The sequence below is a fragment of the Rattus norvegicus genome, chromosome 4, assembly GCF_036323735.1.
Source record: "Rattus norvegicus strain BN/NHsdMcwi chromosome 4, GRCr8, whole genome shotgun sequence".
NCBI lineage: Eukaryota > Metazoa > Chordata > Mammalia > Rodentia > Muridae > Rattus > Rattus norvegicus.
The window spans coordinates 174,292,633-174,315,978 of record NC_086022.1 but is presented as its reverse complement, the minus strand read 5'-3'; the positions used below and the strand labels follow the sequence as shown (position 1 = coordinate 174,315,978).

At 41.2% G+C, this 23,346-nt stretch overlaps 1 protein-coding gene across 4 annotated transcripts in view; it reads right to left on the bottom strand.

Annotated features, from left to right (window-relative positions):
• The window catches only part of Pik3c2g (phosphatidylinositol-4-phosphate 3-kinase, catalytic subunit type 2 gamma), a 367,852-nt gene that overhangs the window by 267,400 nt on the left and 77,106 nt on the right, over positions 1-23,346 (bottom strand). For all 4 annotated transcript variants that reach the window (XR_010065609.1, XR_005503143.2, NM_053923.1 and 1 more), the window contains 3 exon segments: positions 16,113-16,172; positions 12,017-12,139; positions 3,325-3,358 (listed from right to left, as the gene is read on the bottom strand). Coding sequence is in view for 2 of the 4 variants with exons in the window: in NM_053923.1 (NP_446375.1) it covers positions 3,325-3,358; positions 12,017-12,139; positions 16,113-16,172 (217 nt within the window). In the remaining 2 variants the exon portion in view is untranslated.

Here is a 23,346-nt window from a genome sequence, read left to right as displayed (position 1 = left end):
AGGGGGAAGACCCGGCTTATTATGGGTAGGCTCCATTCCCTAGACTGGATCCCCTGAACTGTGTAAGACAGAAGCAAGCAAGCAAGCAAGCAAGCAAGCAAGCAAGCAAGCAAGGATCCATGAATCTTCCCATTTTTACTCTTGACTACAGATGTGATATTTTAAATCGTTACATTGACTTTTCCTAGACAATGGCCTGTACCTTTGAATCGAAAGCCAAATAAATCCCTTTGTTTCTCCAATGCTTTGTTTTTTAGGATATTTTTGTCATGACCACATAAATAAAACATGAGCAGTGATAAAGGAAAAATATAACAAGCTAACAATCTTTCTGGAAGAGCAAAGGAATCCTTGAGGGGGCATATCGGCACCCTCGGATTCTTCTTAGTGTCTGCTGTGACGGGGTCGAAGCACAGTCTGAGTCAGGTCCCTGGCACCGTTGTTCAGGGACACACACACAACATTCTCCAAAGTTGCTTCTCTGACAAAAATTGTGTCTTGATTTCTAGTTGTACTGAGAAGAAAACGGCACGAAGGGCTGGCATTCTTCTTGAATGTTCTGCACCGCTCCGGTTCCCATGTATAGTATGTGGGCTCCTTAGGATGGACACCAGCTTCGGTGCGATGCTTCCTCCCCCGGCAGTGCTGCCCACCGTTAGGCACCCTCAGCGCACGCTATTGCTCGCTTGTTCATAAATGCACACATAATTCATGATAGACAAACTTATTTGTCTCATTCCTTAAGTGGTGCCTTCCCTTTTCTTTTAAACCGCCTCGGGGAAGATGAGCAAGGAGAAAAGGCTCTAATTAAATTTCCCTGAGAAATAAGCAGTGGGAATTAATGAAGCAGAAGCAAAAAGCACCATGATGATAATCCTAAAACAAGCCTTGTCAAACTCTGGAGACCACCCAACAGGGATTTTTCCCGAATCGTGGGTGGTAGAGATTTGGAAGTTTCTAGAAGCATATTGTTTTCTCTTTTCAAATCATTCTTTTGGTTCTTTGGAGCAAGAAGCATGAACTTTCTGTCGGTAACTTCTAATCTTGCAAAAGTGTGACAGTGAATAAATATCTAACATTATTGTCTTGACCTTAAGTTTGTGTTTTTGAGAACTTTAATTATTTTGACACTTATTACATTCTCCTCTTTATTACTAGTCCAGACTGACAGTTCTGGGTTATTATTTGCTCCCGAGGGTCTGCTTAGAAATGTCCCGATGTAATCGGTGTTTCCAGAATTCTGGATGAAGAATACATTTCAGATGCATGATCATCGGAGGACAGGGAGGTAGGTCAGTTAGCAAATAAATGGTAGACGGGTATGAAAACCTGAGATGCTCCCCAAAATCTAGGCGCAGGGCTAAAGAACACTGGTGGTTATGAACACTACCTGCTCTTTCAGAGGACGTGGGTTCAGTCACATGGAAACTTGCTATAGTAAGTTCAGCTACTGAGGATTCAGTTCCGTTTGACCTCTCTGAGGACCATCCATATCAATAATACATGTAGTCAAACACTCGTGCTTGAGATATAAAAATAAATATTTTTAAAAATCTGACACACTGGGAGGGAGAATCAGGTGGCTTCTGAGATTTGCTAGGCCATCAGCCAGGCCAAACTGTAAACTCCAGCTGTAGTAAGAGACTTTGCCTCAAAAAAAAAAAAAAAAAAAAAAAGAGACAAGTGGTGGTGACCTCTAGCCTCTAAGCACATGTGCATGTGCACATACGTCTGCATACACACACATGCACAGCGATGGCATCATCAAACTATTTTGGGAATCAAGGTCTTGTGCTCAGTAGAGAAATACAGTGAAATAATATTTATCACACCTGTATTTTCCCTGAGCATAGAATTGCAATGTTAATTTATTTGTGAATCAAATATATTAATTGAAATCTGTTGTGACTTATTATGGAGTATACATCTTTGGGCAGATGTCTGTTTACTTTCATGGAATGTCGTATTCTAACACCCTAAGGAGTATGGGAGGAAGAAACGTCATTAAAACACTCCAGATAGAAGGGGCGGGGCTTCATTAGCATAGCCATGCCCATGCCTTCCCCAGATGATTATGAGACTCTGTGCTAGGAGTATGGTGAGGCAGTCTGTGTCCCCACTACCCTCTATATCTTAGAGTCTTCTGTTAATCCCCTTTGCCCTAGTACAGGTGTTTTCTCCACATCCTTTGTCTTTGTATTGCTTCTAGGATGACACATGGAGGGTGACTCTCATATCATTGATCTCCTCTCTCCAAATGTTGGAACTAGAAGTGAGACTAAATGTTTCTCATGCAACTTTTTACTAGAAAGATTAACTATGTGGAAGGTGGGGTTTTTTCAAATGCTTCCCACAGTAACCTCTGCATTTAAGCTTCTCAAGTTATTGGAAGACAATCAGAAGGTCTCTGTGCCAAATATCATCTCCCTGTACAAATACAACAGCTTCAACAACACACATATTTTGTGCCTATTGGAACAACTGATGGTTCAAGATGATTCAAGAATCTTGGGTCCGAGAGCTGAGACTCTATAGAGCTGATGACGATGTCTTCTGAGTGGAAAGTGGACCCTGCTCTAAAGCACATGGTCACACACCCACTCCTGAGTGACATAGGAAAATCTACTTCAGCTTGCAGTATCTCCCAGATCCTCTGTGAGTCCTTCTGCCTGGTCCATCACTGGTCTTTCCCATAGAGCTTGAGTCTAAATTAGAAATCAATGACTTTGAAGATAAATGCTTGCGACTTTTCCCACATCAGAATCCAATTAATAGTGACTTCTTGCAGTTTTATCTTAGGATGACAAAAAGGATTTAAAAAAAAATAATTCTTGCTGCATGTGTTGAGACAGGTCTTTAATTCCACTTCTTGGATGGCAAAAGCAGGCAGATCTCTGGAAGATCAAGGCCAGTCTGGTCTTCTAATGAGTTCCTGACTAGCAGCAGGCTAGGTAGTGACTGATAAGTCTCAAAACAAAACAGAACAGAGCAGAACAAACACAAACACATACGGAAACAATCGAGAAACCAAGCGACCAGCACCACAACAAAGCTGGGGATCTCTACTTTTCTCCTTTCATTAAAACAAACCAGTATAAAGGTTTAAATAACACTCTCCTAAAAAAAAAATTCTCTTGTGAATTCATCACTTCCATCAGTAGAGGGGTTGTTAAGGTTCTGAGTAAGCCATTTCCCCCTTGGGTGTGTGGGCACATCTTACCACAGTATTTAGATTTGTAACTGAAGAAAAAGGTGACAAAATTCTAAGAATTATGTCCTTTGTTCCTTTTACTTCTTAAGTGTCTGAATATATATTTTTGTTACCTTTTTTTGAAGTCTCTGAATTCTGATGAAAATTCTAAAAAGTGGGAGGAAATAAAAGAGAAGCATTTGTGTTACTAATCCAGAAATAATCAAAGTAGTAATATCCAAAAAAATCAATATATGATACTCTCTCTGGGATGAGAGAGTAATGTAAGTGTCTCTTGGTTTATTTATCTGTGTCGCATATTAAACACTGGAAATCCATACAGTATAATAAGAAATCCTTCTGGATATTGCAGTAAGCAATGTTGGTTATTAGAGATTTTAAAAAGACGTTGCTCAAATCGGCTGAGCCTTTCATTATTAAAGCACCGTGCAGACCTTGTCAAGCTCTGTCTCTCTGGCATGACAGGAACCAATCTTCTGTGATGAGTGCATTTCAAATTCTCATTGTTCACTGCCTATCGCTTGTTATTAGCAGATAATCAGACACAAGCTTTGAGGAACATCCTAAAGAGGTCTGGATGAAGTGGGTAAAGAACTATATAGATTCTCTTCGTGGTTTTATTTTTCTCTGCTTTTAGAGTATTAATTAACTTATAGTTGAACACTGAGGAAAATACATGAAGTCAAATCACAGATCAAAAGCACAATCAGAGCATTACTGTTTGCACTCTTCCCCTTGTCATTTGTAATCACGTCCATAACAGGGTGACTATATGTATGTCTTTCTCAGAAATGTGGAATTCCTCAACTGGCCTGGGGCTTTCTGGGTCTGAGTTCATTACCATGAAAACTACACGTGGTCACTAAAAATAATCGTTAGTGGAAAGGAAAGTTCAAGTTCCTTATGAGATACATTCTAACTGACAGAAATTTCGAAAGACTGAAAAATAATTTTATGTTACATATGGGCTCTTGATACATTGACCATTGTTGTCTAAAATTCCTGGACTCCTGATATTCTCCAGCCCCAGCTCTTTTGGCAGCCTGACCACAAGAGTGAATTTCCATCCAAGTCATTTTTTTCTTTGATTAAAAATACTAAATTTTGTTTCTAAGGAAGTTAACTAAACAGCACATTTATTAAGCAAATAATACAGAGAGTAGCTGTTCCCTTATATCAAAGAACTTCCATAGGATCCCTTTAGAGAGGAAACATTTCCTATGGTAAAATATAATTAAGTTTGAATGAAACCTTTTGATTCAAAATGCCATCCTATGAGTCTCAGAAGCACTCGTGTTAGGTAATTATTCCACAACAATGTAGCGTCAAGTAGTCCCAATAACTCCAGATGATACCTTCATTCTGTCCAGGTGGGACAGACTACTTGAGTGGTGAGCCTGGTTTGACTAGAATTTGACTTATTCGGGGATGTAGACATGTATTAAAAAATCACCATGACACCCACCTACAGCACAATAGGAAAGAACATAATTTCCACCCTGTGCTTCAGATTTCTGGAGTAGTTTATAAAACTATATTAAGTGAGTTTCTGAATTATAACTTGAAGGCTAAAGATTGCTTTCGATACTAAGTAGGAATGTAGACTTATAGTTATGATTTAATTCTTCACTTTGCCAAACTCTCATTTATTAGATACTTAATTACTTCCCTACATGGCAGGAGATAGTGTCTTGCATGATGACCGAAAATGCAGCCAAGGAAAAAGCAAAGCATCTCAATTTGAGAGTAGCTGGCAGAGACTTGGACCCCTCCGTGTTTGTTATCTTAGATCATAGTGGGTAGGCAGATTGGCTTTGTTGACTTTTTAATGGTAATTGGTTACTGCACAAATCCTGCAAAAATGTATTTAGTGTTTTGTGCCAACATTCTTCTATATGTAAGCTCACAACTAAGATTGGATGAAAACCAGTGGGCAGGATTAGGGAACACAGCCTGGAAGCAGTGAACTTTAAAATCTGTAAAAAAAAAAATAACTAGGATCTTGGGGTTGGGACAGAGATGAGTAAACTATTTATTAATGAAGCACTTTAAATAAAGTAAAATTCTCAATCCTCAGTTCTCTCCAGGAACATCATTATCTTCATCATAATTAGAGGCTACCTATGATTCCAGCTGAAAAGAATAAAAATTTATGCATATTTATGCTTAAAAACACAAGGTGTAATGGAATAGAATTGAAGACCCAGAAATGAACCCACACACCTATGGTCACTTGATTTTTGACAAAGGAGCCAAAACCATCCAATGGAAAAAAGATAGCATTTTCAGCAAATGGTGCTGGTTCAACTGGAGGTCAACATGTAGAAGAATGCAGATCGATCCATGCTTATCACCCTGTACAAAGCTTAATTCCAAGTGGATCAAGGACCTCCACATCAAACCAGACACACTCAAACTAATAGAAGAAAAACTAGGGAAGCATCTGGAACACATGGGCACTGGAAAAAATTTCCTGAACAAAACACCAATGGCTTACGCTCTAAGATCAAGAATCGACAAATGGAATCTCATAAAACTGCAAAGCTTCTGTAAGGCAAAGGACACTGTGGTTAGGACAAAACGGCAACCAACAGATTGGGAAAAGATCTTTACCAATCCTACAACAGAGAGAGGCCTTATATCCAAAATATACAAAGAACTCAAGAAGTTAGACCGCAGGGAAACAAATAACCCTATTAAAAATGGGGTTCAGAGCTAAACAAAGAATTCACAGCTGAGGAATGCCGAATGGCTGAGAAACACCTAAAGAAATGTTCAACATCTTTAGTCATAAGGGAAATGCAAATCAAAACAACCCTGAGATTTCACCTCACACCAGTGACAATGGCTAAGATCAAAAACTCAGGTGACAGCAGATGCTGGCGAGGATGTGGAGAAAGAGGAACACTCCTCCATTGTTGGTGGGATTGCAGACTGGTAAAACCATTCTGGAAATCAGTCTGGAGGTTCCTCAGAAAATTGGACATTGAACTGCCTGAAGATCCAGCTATACCTCTCTTGGGCATATACCCAAAAGATGCCTCAACATATAAAAGAGACACGTGCTCCACTATGTTCATCGCAGCCTTATTTATAATAGCCAGAAGCTGGAAAGAACCCAGATGCCCTTCAACAGAGGAATGGATACAGAAAATGTGGTACATCTACACAATGGAATATTACTCAGCTATCAAAAACAACGAGTTTATGAAATTCGTAGGCAAATGGTTGGAACTGGAAAATATCATCCTGAGTGAGCTAACCCAATCACAGAAAGACATACATGGTATGCACTCATTGATAAGTGGCTATTAGCCCAAATGCTTGAATTACCCTAGATCCCTAGAACAAACGAAACTCAAGACGGATGATCAAAATGTGAATGCTTCACTCCTTCTTTAAATGAGGAAAAAGAATACCCTTGGCAGGGAAGGGAGAGGCAAAGATTAAAACAGAGACTGAAGGAACACCCATTCAGAGCCTGCCCCACATGTGGCCCATACATATACAGCCATCCAATTAGACGAGATGGATGAAGCAAAGAAGTGCAGGCCGACAGGAGCTGGACGTAGATCGCTCCTGAGAGACACAGCCAGAATACAGCAAATACAGAGGCGAATGCCAGCAGCAAACCACTGAACTGAGAATAGGACCCCCGTTGAAGGAATCAGAGAAAGAACTGGAAGAGCTTGAAGGGGCTCGAGACCCCATATGTACAACAATGCCAAGCAACCAGAGCTTCCAGGGACTAAGCCACTACCTAAAGACTATACATGGACTGACCCTGGACTCTGACCTCATGGGTAGCATTGAATATCCTAGTAAGATCATCAGTGGAAGGGGAAGCCCTGGGTCCTGCTAAGACTGAACCCCCAGTGAACTAGACTGTGGGGGGGAGGGTGGCAATGGGGGGAGGGTTGGGAGGGGAACACCCATAAGGAAGGGGAGGGGGGAGGGGGATGTTTGCCCGGAAACTGGGAAAGGGAATAACACTCGAAATGTATATAAGAAATACTCAAGTTAATAAAAAAAAAAACAAAAAAAACAAAAAAAAAAAACCCTCAGGTGACAGCAGATGCTGGCCAGGATGTGGAGAAAGAGGAACACTCCTCCATAAAAAAAAAAAAAAAAAACACAAGGTGTGTATTGTGTAAATCTAAGCTTTTCTTGAGCATAATCCCCCATGTTGTTCCTAGAAAATAGGTGATTTTTCTGTAAAAGGTTGTTTTGGCTTCAGATCTGAGAATTTGGGTATCTTGGAGAAAAACTCTTTGGGAGATCAGACCTTTTATTCCTCAGAGAATGTTAATATCACGTGAAGTTCTTCTTCACCGAAAAGGGATTTTTTCCTCTCTCTTTGCCCTATTACTTGTTTCTACTGATCCAGTAGGATGTAAAAGTTGAGATCCAGCCTAACGGTCTCCACAGAAGAGAGGACATACACCCACACTCCTATATATACTCTGCTGTGACAGAAGTCTATGTTGACCATGAGATGAGGGGAGGGCAGAGATGGGGTTTGTGGTACCTAATGCCTCCATGCTGTCCTTGGGAGGAAGATTCAAAGCTACCACAAGAATAATCCCAATTACCAGATGGTAACTTGACTCTGATCTAAGTTCACCATTGAAAACGAGGATGGTTTAATTTACCACCATTGGATTCATGTAGGGATTAGCATCTCAATAGCAACCTAGTCTCATTTGCAGCACTGAAACATTACAGCATTCGCTTGTAGCTCTAGGTACTTGCAACATTTCCAAGAGGTAATGACCAAAAGGACACAAGTTATGCATTGGGAGCTAATTCTCACTGCCTTGATTTCTGGATTGACTCCATTTAGTGGAAGTGAAGAAACTTTTAATTATCAAGTTTGTAGAACTATTTATTTTCAGAACATGTAGGTGGCATGCTTTTCATAACATTGTTTGGTTTTGTCCTGGCAAAGAGTGACTAATACACTCAAATTAATTGTGGACCCAACGTATTTCTCACCCAATTGTCATCTAGGAAATTCATAGATCTTAATATTTATACAAAACAAGGTGTAGAGACTACATAGTTATTTCATTTGCTTCTATACTGGGGGTATGTGGTAGTTAGTGGTGGCTCTTCTTCAGACAATCCAGAGACAAGGCTGTGGGTATTGCTATGAAGGATAATCTAGGGAACTCTGGCCTTTGAGCACTAGGGTTATCTTGATTGCAGTAACTGAAGTGAGAAGTCTGCTTCAGATGCTTGCATTCTCTGGCTGGGATCCAGGATTATGTGAATAGAGAGGGGGGGGCTGAGCAACAACATGCATTCCTTGAGCTCCCTGACTTCAAAGGCAACGTGGTCAGCTATTGGATGCCTCAATTTTTCTGCACTGATGAACTCACTGGTTTTCACACTGCACTGATGGACAGTTCCTCACAATGCACTGATGGACAGTTCTTCACACTGCACTGATGGACTGTACTTCACACTGCACTGATGGACTGTTCTTCACACTGCACTGATGGACTGTTCCTCACACTGCACTGATGGACAGTTCCTCACAATGCACTGATGGACAGTTCTTCACACTGCACTGATGGACTGTACTTCACACTGCACTGATGGACTGTTCTTCACAATGCACTGATGGACTATACTTCACACTGCACTGATGGACTGTTCCTCACACTGCACCGGTGGACTCTTCCTTACACTGCACTGATGGACTGTTCTTCACACTGCACTGGTGGACTGTTCTTCACACTGCACTGATGGACTGTTCCTCACACTGCACTGATGGACTGTTCTTCACACTGCACTGATGGATTCTTCCTCACACTGCACTGATGGACTGTTCTTCACACTGCACTGGTGGACTGTTCTTCACACTGCACTGATAGACTGTTCTTCACACTGCACTGATGGACTGTACTTCACACTGCACTGATGGACTGTTCCTCACACTGCACTGATGGACTATTCCCCACACTGCACTGGTGGACTGTTCTTCACACTGCACTGGTGGACTCTTCCTCACACTGCTCTGATGGACTGTACTTCACACTGCACTGATGGACTGTTCCTCACACTGCACTGGTGGACTGTTCCTCACACTGCACTGATGGACTATTCCCCACACTGCACTGGTGGACTCTTCCTCACACTGCACTGATGGACTGTTCTTCACACTGCACTGGTGGACTGTTCCTCACACTGCACTGATGGACTTTTCCTCACACTGCACTGATGGACTGTTCCTCACACTGCACTGGTGGACTGTTCTTCACACTGCACTGGTAGACTCTTCCTCACACTGCACTGGTGGACTGTTCCTCACACTGCACTGATGGACTGTTCCTCACACTGCACTGGTGGACTGTTCCTCACACTGCACTGATGGACTGTTCTTCACACTGCACTGATGGACTGTTCTTCACACTGCACTGGTGGACTGTTCCTCACACTGCACTGGTGGACTCTTCCTCACACTGCACTGATGGACTGTACTTCACACTGCACTGATGGACTGTTCCTCACACTGCACTGATGGACTGTTCCTCACACTGCACTGGTGGACTGTTCTTCACACTGCACTGGTGGACTCTTCCTCACACTGCACTGATGGACTGTTCCTCACACTGCACTGGTGGACTGTTCCTCACACTGCACTGGTGGACTGTTCCTCACACTGCACTGATGGACTATTCCCCACACTGCACTGGTGGACTCTTCCTCACACTGCACTGATGGACTGTTCTTCACACTGCACTGGTGGACTGTTCCTCACACTGCACTGATGGACTGTTCCTCACACTGCACTGATGGACTGTTCCTCACACTGCACTGGTGGACTGTTCTTCACACTGCACTGGTAGACTCTTCCTCACACTGCACTGATGGACTGTTCTTCACACTGCACTGATGGCCTGCTCCTCACACTGCACTGGTGGACTGTTCTTTGGGTTGTAATCCCCAGTTCACACTGCTCTCCTTACGGAGCTTTTGTTATATAGTCCAGCACAGACACAGCAAAGTAACTCAATAGTGGTAAAGTTAACAAAAACTTATTCTTCTGTCACTAAGAAAAATTCAAGGAAACAAATACAAGTCATTCTTAAACATTAAATGTGGGTGGGGATTATTGATTTAGCTGATTAGTTCTTTTAGCTAATGTTTATTTTTTAGCATATTTGGTGATCTGTGTCTGGGACAACTTAGTATTGTCATCCTCACTGTTCACAGTATGCAAATAAACTATTTGTTCCCATTGTTTAATCATAAAACAACTTCTGATTAAAACAAGACGTAGCCATGAATTTAATTACTGACTTTGCATAGTCGCTCTGGTGTCAGCAGCAATAAGAAGCCAGCATAATTATTTACACATTCAGTAAAAAGTGATTATGTATATTTGAAATCAATCTTTTGAGAATTTCTAGACTAATGTATTTAAAAGGAATATAATCTTTGTTGGTCTTTCCATGCAGATAAGGAATTCATGTATTCGTGCACTAATCCTCTGTCCCTAAATACCATGTGCAGCAAATTTGAATAATAAAACAAACATGCTTATACTAAATTCATGGCATTGTAATGATAAAGGGTTGAAGTGAAATAAAATTATATTAAATGAGTAATATGTATTAAGTGTTAATTATAATAGTTCCTCTGTCATGGTTTCAAGGACCTGGTACATGTAGTAAGTTGAATATTTCAGAAATAAACATTTTCATAACTTTTTAGGTTGAGCATCATTCTGAATAGTATAATAGGAGTCCTGCTTGTCCAACTCCTCACTGCCTAGGGCCAGATCATTCCTTTGTCTCCTGTATCCACTCAGTATGTGCTACTCATCCACCATCACTTAGTAACATCTGAATTACCAGATCAGTTGTCATGGTTTGGAGTATTTGTGTTCTAGTGACCATAGTTGACTTAATGACCTCAAAGAGAAACAATAATGATTCTGACAAATGTGCTATATGTTATAGCCTAGTATTATATTGCTATATTTTATCATTTTTATTAGTGTTTTATGTATCTACTTTGTAAACTGAACCTTATCATGGGCAAATCTATGTCAAGTGACACTGATACCTGGTATCTGTTATTATGCCTCTGAAGAGGGGCTACCATATTACTGCTGTTGTTGCTATTATTATTATTATTATTATTATTATTATTATTGCCACCATTGTTACTGTTATACCTCTACTCATTTGCTAAAGTAACAGACAGGTTGTGAACAGATTTCATAAGTATCATTTTTGATCAGCATTCACACTGGAAATTTCATTTTTTTTCTCAAGTTAAAATCTTGTATGATGCCCCATTTTTTCCCAAAACTTTCAAAGTGGGAAATGGTTCAGGATCCAGAGATTTTCCCCAGAGCGCACTGTGACAGTGTCTACCTCACATTCTCTGGAAAAGCACATATGCAGTCTATGGCCCTCAAGCTGCACAGCCTGATTATTATGTACCTAGGCACAAGGCCACCATCACCAGCCTGTACACACACCTGCTGAAATGCTGTGCATGTATACATTCCCACATACCAGAGGACTCTGCACTTGGAAATTTTGAGGGAAAGTCACGAAATTTCTTGAGTGTCAGAGTGTTAGAAACTTCCTTTTAACTTAATTTGAATCTCTTTGGTATAATACAATCAGGCCACCCATACTTTTGAACAACTGAAATATACTTGTGTGCTCACATACAAACACACATGTGCATGCCAATGTACAATTTCGTCAGAAAACTTTCCATCATCTTTAATTGATTGTTGAGTGCAAACTTAATTATGCTGCAACAGCGGAATATATTTACCTGTGATGGTCTCTGCAGAATTAGAGTTAGTTCTTTTACTGCATCTGAAACTTGTTTGGTTTCAATACACCCCAGAACACTGCATATGTTTCTAACATCTTCAATAATGTCATTCCCATGTGGCTGTAGATGACAAGATCACATATCACCATTTATTAAAATTCACAGTTGGCCTCTTTCTCATGAAGAAGAAGTGGAATGGAAGGTAATTAGCCGTTCTCACACTCAAGCTTCTATTTAGCTTCACACAACTACTAAGTAACTGAAATCTAATTTATCATTATTTAAAATAAATAAGAGAGGGAAGAAAAGAACAAAGAGATAAAAGAAGAGGATGGAGGTGTTGCAACACAGACAAAAGAAGGACCTGTAATGAACAAAGCTTGGGCAACCGAGGGACGCTCCAGGAAAAGAGACAGAGGGTATTTTAGCTCAGGTGTATTTTATCCTCTGCATTGGTCTTGGACTTGATTTTGTGCCTCCTGGGATAAACACATTCAATTGTAAGACATGCCTATTCGTGTTGGGTGTCAGCTCGTAGAACTCAATCTGGTCATTGTGCTCTGAATCTGGTTATCAACTTCTTCTGCTTTTGTGCTTTCCCAGATACACATGGCAGGCAGCTGTTATGCTTTCCAAACTCAAAGAGCCCTTCTTGGATCATTGGTTTCTTTGTTACATTCGTGTATAAAAGTACAGTGAAACTGAAGTGAGGTAGCCTGCTCTATCCTTTCAGGTCCTCAGATCTCAGTCCCAGCAGACAAGATCTGCACAGGACAATGACAGTGGACAGGAGGAGTGATAAAATAGGAGAGAGTGAGGCAAAGATAAAGAGTCACAAAATAAAATACTCAAACCTACGTGTTCTGGAATATTTTCTTAACAAAACATCAATTAAATTTTACATTCAGGAGGTTTTGTTCACTAATAGGACACGATTTCACCTATTTAGTGGGAAATAAAACCACTTCTTGATGCCTTCCTAGTACAACTTAAGAGAATCTTAAAATAGACACTGAAATTAACTTCAGTGAGAATAATTAATGAATAGTACAGAAGACAACATAGACATCCTACAAACATCAACAGACCTGACTGATGAGCACAAATAAGAGGGAATGATTTAGTAAAGATTCATTTTTAAGTCTTTCACAGATTGAAACTATGTGGCTGTTCATTATACTATGGAGGACAAATATTTATGAGCAGTCCCTTTGGGGGAAGAGTCAGCTGCTTCATCAGCATGTGACTCATCAAAGTGGGCTTACTGAGAATTACGTAGGTACCAGAATCCTACATGGTTAATAAACTCAACCAAAATACATACGCCTCTAATAACCAGTAAAGGCTGCAATTTCTGTGCAGTTTCTGCAATTTCCATCAATACACCGTTGTAATTTGGAGTGTCATGCTTAAGACTGAACTTGAAAAACTGTATTGCTCCGTAAAAGAACATTACCCATGTTAATAGACATAGAATTTTTATCCAGCAACATGGCTGCTCTAGCAAAGAATCACATCCAAAAATTTTCTAGGTCTGTATGACCTGGCTGGAATACAAACACATATTTAATCCCTCTGACTGGATAACATACATGTCCTTAGCACACACCTTTAAACCCAAACAATGTTGGTAAAGCTAGTTTGCAGAAGGAAGCAGCCATGTTTGGGCATGACATTTAATTGAGGGACAGACAAAGTGATGAATTAGAGAGAGATTTGAAAGAATGAGTCCAAGATAGGATACGCCTAACTCAACACAAGAACAGCAGAAGAACGAGGCTACTTAAGAGCAGAAAGAGAGAAAAAGAGGAGTGATGTGGTTGGTGATGGGTGGTGTGGGTGTGTGTCAGCTTTACTGCTACAGTTTTACAGAGACAAGTAACAAGTGAAAACAGAATGAACCAGAGAATTGAAAGAAGATTAAAACAGATTGGCAGAGTTCGGTTCAGGCCAAGCAGAACAATTCAGTCAGAAACTGAGAGAAGCCAGCTTGAATCAGTCAGCTTGGAGAGGAGTTTGGGCCAAAACACCTGAGTTGAATCAGCCACCCAGAGTCCAGAAAGATCTAGTAAGAGTGAGCTTATTCAGCAGTAAGCCTCTGAGACAACAGTTAAATCAGGCAAGTGAAAACTACTTTTACAAATAGAAAGTCAACATATTCACTGAGGTCAGCACAGTTCCACAGGGAGGTTCTACCCACAATCATCATTTCAGTATTTACTCCCACATGCCTAGATAATGTCTTCTCTACATTAGGAATCATAGTAATCGACTTGAAACTTACTATTGAGATTTCATGAGATAAAATATAAAAACATGTGTAAATCATAAAATTCTAATGATTAATTTTGATCTAGTCATGTATGTTTTTCATTATAAAAGAATCAGACCTCATCTATTTTGCACAGACAACTAATGAAGTGAGGACTAAATGCCGTAAGATTATTATTTACATATAAGGTGGTGTTTCCTGACTTGTGTACTGGGAAGATCCCAAAAGTGTAAATTCTTTAAAATGAAGACATATTATCAATTAAAATGAAAATCCTGAATCACCTTGGGACTCTGGCAATGTGATATCTAGTCTACACACATACACATACACACACACACACACACACACACACACACTGTATGCTCAGAAAAGACTGAATGCACAGCTTAGCCCATAACAGAGATTGGTTGATCGGTCCTCCAGATGACAGAAAGCTAAGAGGACATGTCCACTCTGGGCTGCAGCTCAAACATTGGTCCTTCAGGGGTCCCAGGGAACTATCGGTCTGGATTTAGGTTCTGACATGCGGACTTAATGTTTATAGCTCACATTCAGACAGGTGCTGATGGATTAAACCTCATGGTTGGATGGGATGGGAGAAGGAATGATTGAGAGCTAGGACCCAGAGTCGACAAAGGACAATGCGTGGGTTATAACCTGGAAAGGAGAAGACAGCTGACTGGCAGGGAGCTCAGAACACTCTTTCCTTCCTATAGCTGCTATCTGAAAAGCTGATAGCCTCACCCCTTGTTATACAAACCTGTAGACGTTAACCTATATAATTTTATGAAGTTGTGTTAATAATGTCAGTAGGTCAGTGTGGCGTGAATATGAGGTGCCCTGTAGTCTACGAGGTGGGAGGTGGCTGCAAAAGTGGACTGCCTGGTGGCAGGACTTACAGGTTACAGGTTAGCCCTTCTTTCATCCCAATTCTATTCTTTCTGGCTTTGTCTATGTGAAGAGACAAACCTGTCTCTGACCATTTTCTTCTCACCACCATGAGCTGACTGCTGCCATGCTTCCTACCACAGTGGATGGTAGCCCCTCAAACCATGAGCCACATCACACCCTCCTGCCGTAAGCTGTTCCTTGACAAATTGCCAGTTACAGTTATGGGAAAGTAACGACTTCAGAGGTAGGTGTTATTTTGGCCTCAGGCAGAAGCAGACTCAAAGCATCTGTGCGGACACACTTTCCAACCATACATACATGTGTGTGTGCATGTATATAAATTTGAGGTATGTATACACATTACATATGCATCCATGCACACACACATATGTATGAACAAAAATACATGTGTATACATGCGCATGCACAGAAACACATACATATATACACATGCACACACATAGACTCATGTACATATGTACACATGCATATACATACAGTGTGCACACAAATGCATGTACATACATGAACACATGCACAGTACAGTGGTTACAGAGAAAATTTGTTTTGAATGGCCAAATCCTATGAAAGTCCTGTATTCACATATAAAGAAAAGTGAATTTTAGAACATATGATTTTAAAAAAAGCTCTCAAAAGTATTGATTTAAGAATTGAGAAGGTATCTCCAGGAAGAATGAACTCCTCCATTTGCTTGCGCATAAGCATCAGGGTAGTTTGCAGAAGAGCTCTGTAATCCGCAGACTGGGCTAAATTCCTCCTCACTCTGATCATTTGAGATAATGAAACCCAATGTAGTCATGCAATGCTATGTTCTGTGAGACATGTTCTGAATTTATCTTTGAAGGCGTTTGATGTATTGCAGCCCTCACAGGCTCAGATTCCTGATACTTTACCTAAGAAACTCACCTGAGGAGGGTGTCGGCCACAGGAAAACATGGATGACAGAGGTTTCTCCTCCACATCTTCCTAGAAAAGAGAATGGACCACCACAGAAATGAAAGAAAGCTAAGTGGCGTGGACTTTCTTAGTGGTGACTGAGACAAAGGCAAGCTGATCTTAGGCAGTCACACAGCCCTTACCCACTTCCAGATCTCACAGAAACCTGAACAAGCGTCTGTTTATAGATCCAGTATCTGATAAATATGCTGCCCCACAGTATCGAAGCCAACTGGTGAATTCAGAGACACTTGAGAGTTTAGGATGCTTCCCTTTCCAGTTTTTTTTCCTGCCATGTTGTTTTTCCCCTTTGCAGAGATGAATATTTTCTCTGTAGGAGCACTTCGACTTAAAGTGTAGAATGTTGGGCCAATTGTAAAAAGTGAAAGCAACCACTGTTTAATGCCATGTAACACACAACGCTATAAATTGTTATGACCCCTGTATAGATGCAAGACCACAATGTGACCAAGGGGACACAGTCACCAAGGCTAGCAAAGGAGACATGGGACACATCAAATGCTTAAGCTTTGGCAGAGAGAGAGAGAGAGAGAGAGAGAGAGAGAGAGAGAGAGAGAGAGAGAGAGAGAGAGAGAGAGAGAGAGAGAGCAGCTACCATTCAAGTGCATATGAAGATGGGAGGTGGGTATTTCAAAGACATTCTTCAAGGCCTGGTTTGAGGTGGCACACTTGTTTGGAACTAAGAGCCTACTCAGCATCGGTGTGTGGTGATGAGCATTGTCTAGGGACAGGAGCAAAGCCTTGCCCTCTTGGTGGAATCTTAGTGCCAACTATGCCCCCTGGGTGCAAGGACTTCTTTCATAAACGTAAAACCTTGGATTCCTGGAGGTAGGGGCAGCAGTAGTTGTTTCCCGGTGAAGGTATAAGCCTTTGTTTCTGAGAAGCAGAGACTAAACATTAGAAATAGATCAGGCACAGGTGACTGTCCTCTGCTAATAAGGTAAGATTGGAGATGTGAACAGAGGACACCCTGCCTTGCGTTCAGGATCCTACCGGATGTCAACTCCACATCAGGCATTGGTAACAAGATACTCTACTGCACAAGAGTAAATCCAGACATAGAAACAATTTACCTACTGTGCATAGGAGGGTCACTGTCCCTATCAGAAGTCCAGGAACAAAGACGACTTGAGGATGTGCTTGATGTTTACAACAAAAACCCTCTAGGGTTCAGTGCCAAAAGGAGTCAATCATTTAGTAATAAACAGAGAGAGGATTACAGAGAGGAGCGAAAGCATGGAGGAGGTCCTGTGTACAAATGTCTTCACAGGATTATATCCACCCTACACACCAATAGCCAGCAGAAGGACGCTGACCGTCCTCCGCCCTCAGGAGACTTTACCTCAGTCTCTAACATAGTCCCACACATACTGACTAGCATTCAATCAAAAAGAATTAAGATCCTCACAGAAACACAAGACAATGCAGCTCATTGTAACCAGGATATAGAGATGGGTGGTGTCAGACAATGAGATGAACTTGATATTGGGACTAAACACCAGTTCTACAATACGTGGATAGAGTCACCAATATGCTTGGCAAGGTGTCTAAGAAAGACTCAGGTTAAGAATACCAATCAGGAGGCTTCTATCCTGTGCTACCAACATTTTCTACAAAACACGGGGATTAAGTAGGTTCTAACCTGATATAAAGAACTGCTGGAGACGTGGCTTTGCAGTAAAGAACAGTGGCTGCTCTTCCAGAGCACACACACCACACACACACACACACACACACACACACACACACACACACACACACCACATATGCACACACACCACATGCACACACACACCATACCCCTCCACACATACACCACACACACCCCCCCCACATACACACATACCACATACACACACACACACCACACACACACACACACCACATGCACACACACCCCATACACACACACACCATGCACACACACACACCCCATACACACACACACCACATGCACACACACACCCCACATTCGCGCACACGCACACACACACACACACACACACACACACACACACACTCACCTGTAACTCTAGCTGCAAGAGATCTGAAGATTCCCTGACTTCAGAATCCACAGGCACAGTACGCTCATATGTTTCATACACACACAGGTAAGCAAAACGGCACGAAAAATACAGCATTGAAATAATAAATAAAATAAGGACAGAACAGAACAGGTGATCTGTAAACATGTGGCGAATAGTTTTTAAAAGTGACACCAAGCTCCTGCAATTGGGGAAAGCAAAGTATTTTAAAACGTGAACAACTTGCTGTGCACTTAAAAATTAAAGAAGCCCCGTGGAAGGCCACCCCTCACAGAGGAACTGTGGGCTGCTAAAGGTGGTGGGGTGGGGCTGGGGCTCTTTTCCTGCAGCAGTGTGGTCACTAAGAAGGTGTTGTGCTCCACTAAGCAGCCTCACCCCCACACTCATGCAGGCAACACGGATTAAGGTCATTGGTCTCGCACATCCACAAACCAAGCCGAAACAAAACAAAAGTCATTAAAGCCTTTTAGAAGGAGAAATTGGGTTAGGTGTAAGAGAGAGGGTGGATGAGAGAAATTAATGGAGCCCCAAAATAATCAAATGCATTGTATATTAGTATAAAAGTGTCAAAGAATTAAACATCGAATGATTACCACTTTATACACACAAGAGCAATTTGAAACGGGCCATAGAGTTACAAGGCAGAAAACTGTAAACCATCCTAAGGAAAATGGGGCAAAAGTGTGCAAAACTGTGGAAGCCAATCTCCAATGAATAGTATAAAAAGCATTATATAATTTTTTTATCCTGAGGTTTAAGCAAAAATTCCAGGGCTGGAGGGATAGCCCGGCGTTAAGACACCTACTTCTTCTGTGTGATACCCGAGTTTGCTCTCCGCACCCACATCAGGTGGCTTCCAACATGTTTGTCATAAATATTGAGGATGTTTGTTGCGATTATTAAAAAGTATGTAAAATTTAACAACAAAACATAATGACACATACCTTAAGCTGGACTATATCACATGTTGGTAAAGAAAAAGGGCTATGTTATGTTGTGAAATGTACATAAACGTACTGATAGCTGTGCAAGAACAACCCCAAATTCATACCCTAGAAAAGTTATTAATATTCTCAAATGCCTGCAAACAGTATAGGAGATAAAGTGAGGTCCATTCTTTTTTAATGGAGTACTACTCAAAACTTAAAATGAACATAGCCAATACACAGAGCAAGTATATTTGTGTGTGTGTGTGTGTGTGTGTGTGTGTGCTTGTGTGTGTCTTTGTGTGTGACTCTGTATGTCTGTGTGTGTCTGTGTATTTCTGTGTGTCTTTTTGCATATGTGTGTGTTTGTATGTGTCTGTGTGTATTTGTGTATGTCTGTGTGTCTCTGTGTGACTGTGTGTCTCTCTGTGTGTGACTGTGTGTGTGTCTGTCTCTTTGTGTGCATGTGTGAGTGTGTACGTGTGTGTGTGATGTATGTGTTTGAATGTGTCTGTGTGTGTATCTGTCTCTTTGCATGTGTGTATGTGTGTGTGTCTGTATGTGTCTGTGTGTTTGTGTGTGTCTGTGTGTCTGTGTGTGACTGCTGTATGTCTCTGTGTGTCTGTGTCTGTGTGTATTTCTCTCTCTGTGTGTGTGTGGTATATGTGTGTGTGGTGTATGTGTTTGTATGTGTCTGTGTGTGTATCTGTGTCTCTTTGCATGTGTGTAAATGTGTGTGTCTATATGTGTCTGTGTGTTTTTGTGTGTCTGTGTGTCTCTCTGCGTGTGACTGTTGTAAGTCTCTGTGTGTCTGTGTCTCTGTGTATTTCTGTGTGTGTGTGTGTGTGTGTGTGTGTGTGTGTGTGTGTGTTCCATAGGAAGAATGTATGTGAAGGTCAGAGCACAGAATGCATTATCTCCTTTTACTATTGGGTTGCAAGGACAGACTTGATGACAGATTCCTTTACAAGTGACAGGTGGAGCCATCTGGTGGGCACAAAGGGCACGTCTTCTGTAGATGAAAGTGAAAGGGTCCAGAGTAGCAGACACAGCTTCACATGTCCTTAGCCAGGGCCTGTCATGTAACTAGCCTTCTTAGTGTATAGACATTGCTAAATGTTCATTCTGAGATACACAACGTATCTAAACCCTAGGGGGAGTGCAAATGGTGCTTTCTTCTTTCTAGAAACTTCTCTGGGGCTCTCTCTGTCACTAGAATCGCAGCTTCTTTGCTGTGAACTCTCCTCCACTTCAAAGACGCAGTTCTGAGGTTTTTGTATCTTCAGTCTCAGAGTGAATGCTCTTTACATCATAGTACTGACTTTTAGTAATTTCAGCCTGGCCTGCATTTCTGCTAATGAAGCCTTCATTCCAAAACTTGTGTCTGATTTCCCCATGACCTGATTCTGTCTCCCCAGTTTCTCTCTTTCTGACCTCCCCACTGGTCATCATACCTGGTCTTTTCTTTTCTTCTTATGAAAGTTTTTTTGCTCCTTACAAAACCTTTTATTATACCCAATTGTGATTATGAACTGGATTGATGGCTTTATTCTGGGTTCTCTATAATCCCCCCGCTTCTGTGACAGCAATGAAAACAAGGGCTGCAGTGGTATTTTGAGACCGATACCACATGACTCACCCTCCTGCAAAGATGTTCTTCCAATCACCGCCTACGTTAAACACATTACTCAGGTCGTTTTCACTGATCTTTAAAGGTATCATTGTCTTATATTTTATTATCTCTACTCTAGGGATGAGGAATATGAATTAAGAAGGCTCGGACAAATTCCTCCACCGTAATGGAGGCTGACAGAAATATCTCTCAGGTGGTAGGGAGTTCTGTTTCTGAATTCTGACCTGGACTCTAACTGCTTCAATTCTGTTTACATTCAGATGTTCTGAACATCTTTGAGTACATTTGCTGCTACTAAGAGTGCTAAATTCTAAAAATATGTATATAACATGTGTTGTTATACCCCATACTAAGTCTTCCTGCTTATATTTTGAGTTTTCTTTCTCTCTGGTGGCTTGTGGCTTTCGGCGAGGCGTGTACTGATTTCTCCTGAGTTGTTTAATGTGAATACAAAAGGCACATTTCTTTCGCTTATTATTGGTACAGCATCTGGATCCTAGGCCAGATGGTGGGAGAACTGGGGAGGAAGGTTCTGTGCCCTTCTTAGACCAGGTAGACATTGCGTGGAGTCCAATCACATCTCAGCTTGAGTTGATTTCGTACGACCTTGGCCCATGTGCTTGCTCCACAGTTAGTCTGGTGGTTCATGAGATTTGCTTACCTCTAAGGTTCCTGATGGACACTTCAGTAGGAACTCAGCAGGAAACTGAAATGCCCCAGGAAGAAGCAATTTTGAATCAGAAGTCAATTCTTTCAGCCAGGGTAAGACCTGATTTTGTAATGTGTTGGGATGAATAGATGCCACTCTGGGAATTGTTTATGCAAATGAACCCAATCTCAAGCCTGGTCCTCAGCCACTACTACTGCCTCTCTCTGTCCAGGGAGCAAACCGTTCAGTTCCTTGCATCATGTAAGCACTCAGTAATAGCTTTTGGAAAACTCTTTTATTTTTAATTTCTTTCAAAAATTTAAGATTAAATATAGAACACTGAATGTCTTCAAAATTATATTTCTGCAAATTCAAAATGTCCATGGAATGGAATTCAGGAGAAACGTGCCCAATAGGAAAGTTTCATATAAGCTATCTGCACAGCTAGCCACCCAGGACACAACCCAGGACACTGAATCTGAAATTAATGAAATCTAAAACAAGTTGAAATCATTACTTCAAGGAACAAACCTATCTTTCAGTTGAACTTATCCACATGACTCGGAAATATTCACGACATTCACCTACCTGAGGATTTGTTCTCTTGTTTTCCAACCATGCATAATAATCTATGTTTGTAAGAGATGGTAGAAATATTATCTTTCAAATTGACGCTGTTTGGGACATTGATAAAATGGTGTTTGTCGAAGAAGCATGTGGTGTGATACTGGGGCCGTGATCAACGCTGCTTAATTCACTTGTCAAAAAGCAAGTGCAGCATTTAGAGGTCTTGTGGTCAGCCCACAGATTGTTCTGGCTGCCCTGCTTCCAAAGCTCATCTAACAAGCATTGTATGAATCTAACAGGATTGCTCAGGGGTTAAGAACATGAGGGGACCCAAGTTCAGTTTCCAACATCCATCCATCCATCTCAGATGCCTCCCAACCACTCAAAACCTCACAACTAGAGAATATGATGCCTTTTCTGTCTGCAGAGGACATCTGAACTCACGTGCATGTACCCAGAGAGACGTACACATATGCATATAACGTTAAGAATTAAATCTAAAAGAAAACAAAAACCTCTTTGGGTTGGATTGAATTCACGTGAAACCACATAGGCACTGTAGTCTATTTATAAATTCATCCAGTTGCAAGCAATGGTCGCGATCTGCTGATGACAACGTGAAGACAGCATTTCTTTGATGTTTTGCCAATATTTTAGTCACATTGGAAAAATTAACAGTGGCCAATGATTTCTTTCAAGCGACCACATGGATGGCTTCCTATGTGAGTAATGAGATCAGGCTTCTAAAACTGAAAAGCCAGAATGTTACAGATCTTCAGAAGTCTAAGTGTGCGCGCACGCACGTGTGTGTGCGTGTGTGTGTGTGTGTGAAGAAGATGACTCCTGTACACAAACAGCACTGAGATATTAAACAAAATGCAACCAACTCTTGAGATTAATCCTTGAAACTGTCTCTGCATAGATGATTGAAGTCTTAGTGTGCCTTATGTCCTGGAAATTTTTAAATTTTACCTAAGAAAGGCCATTATAGGATTGAACAAGTAAAGTATAAAAGGGCACAACTTAGCATGCATGCACGCATGCACACACACACACACACACACACACACATACACAGAGAGAGAGAGAGAGAGACAGAGACAGAGAGAGACAGAGACAGAGAGAGACAGAGACAGAGAGAGACAGAGAGACAGAGAGAGACAGAGAAAGAAAGAAAGAATTCATATATGTGCGGGCTCCCATAAATGTACCCATGAAGGATGTTAGGCATCATCCTAAGTCTTTCTGTACTCTACATATTTTTTAAAGACGTGTTTTCTTTATTACGATTAGAAAAACAAAATATTTCCATAAAGTGCTCTGTAGACTTTGGGTTTTGTGTCTTGTGGTCACCATTCCTTAC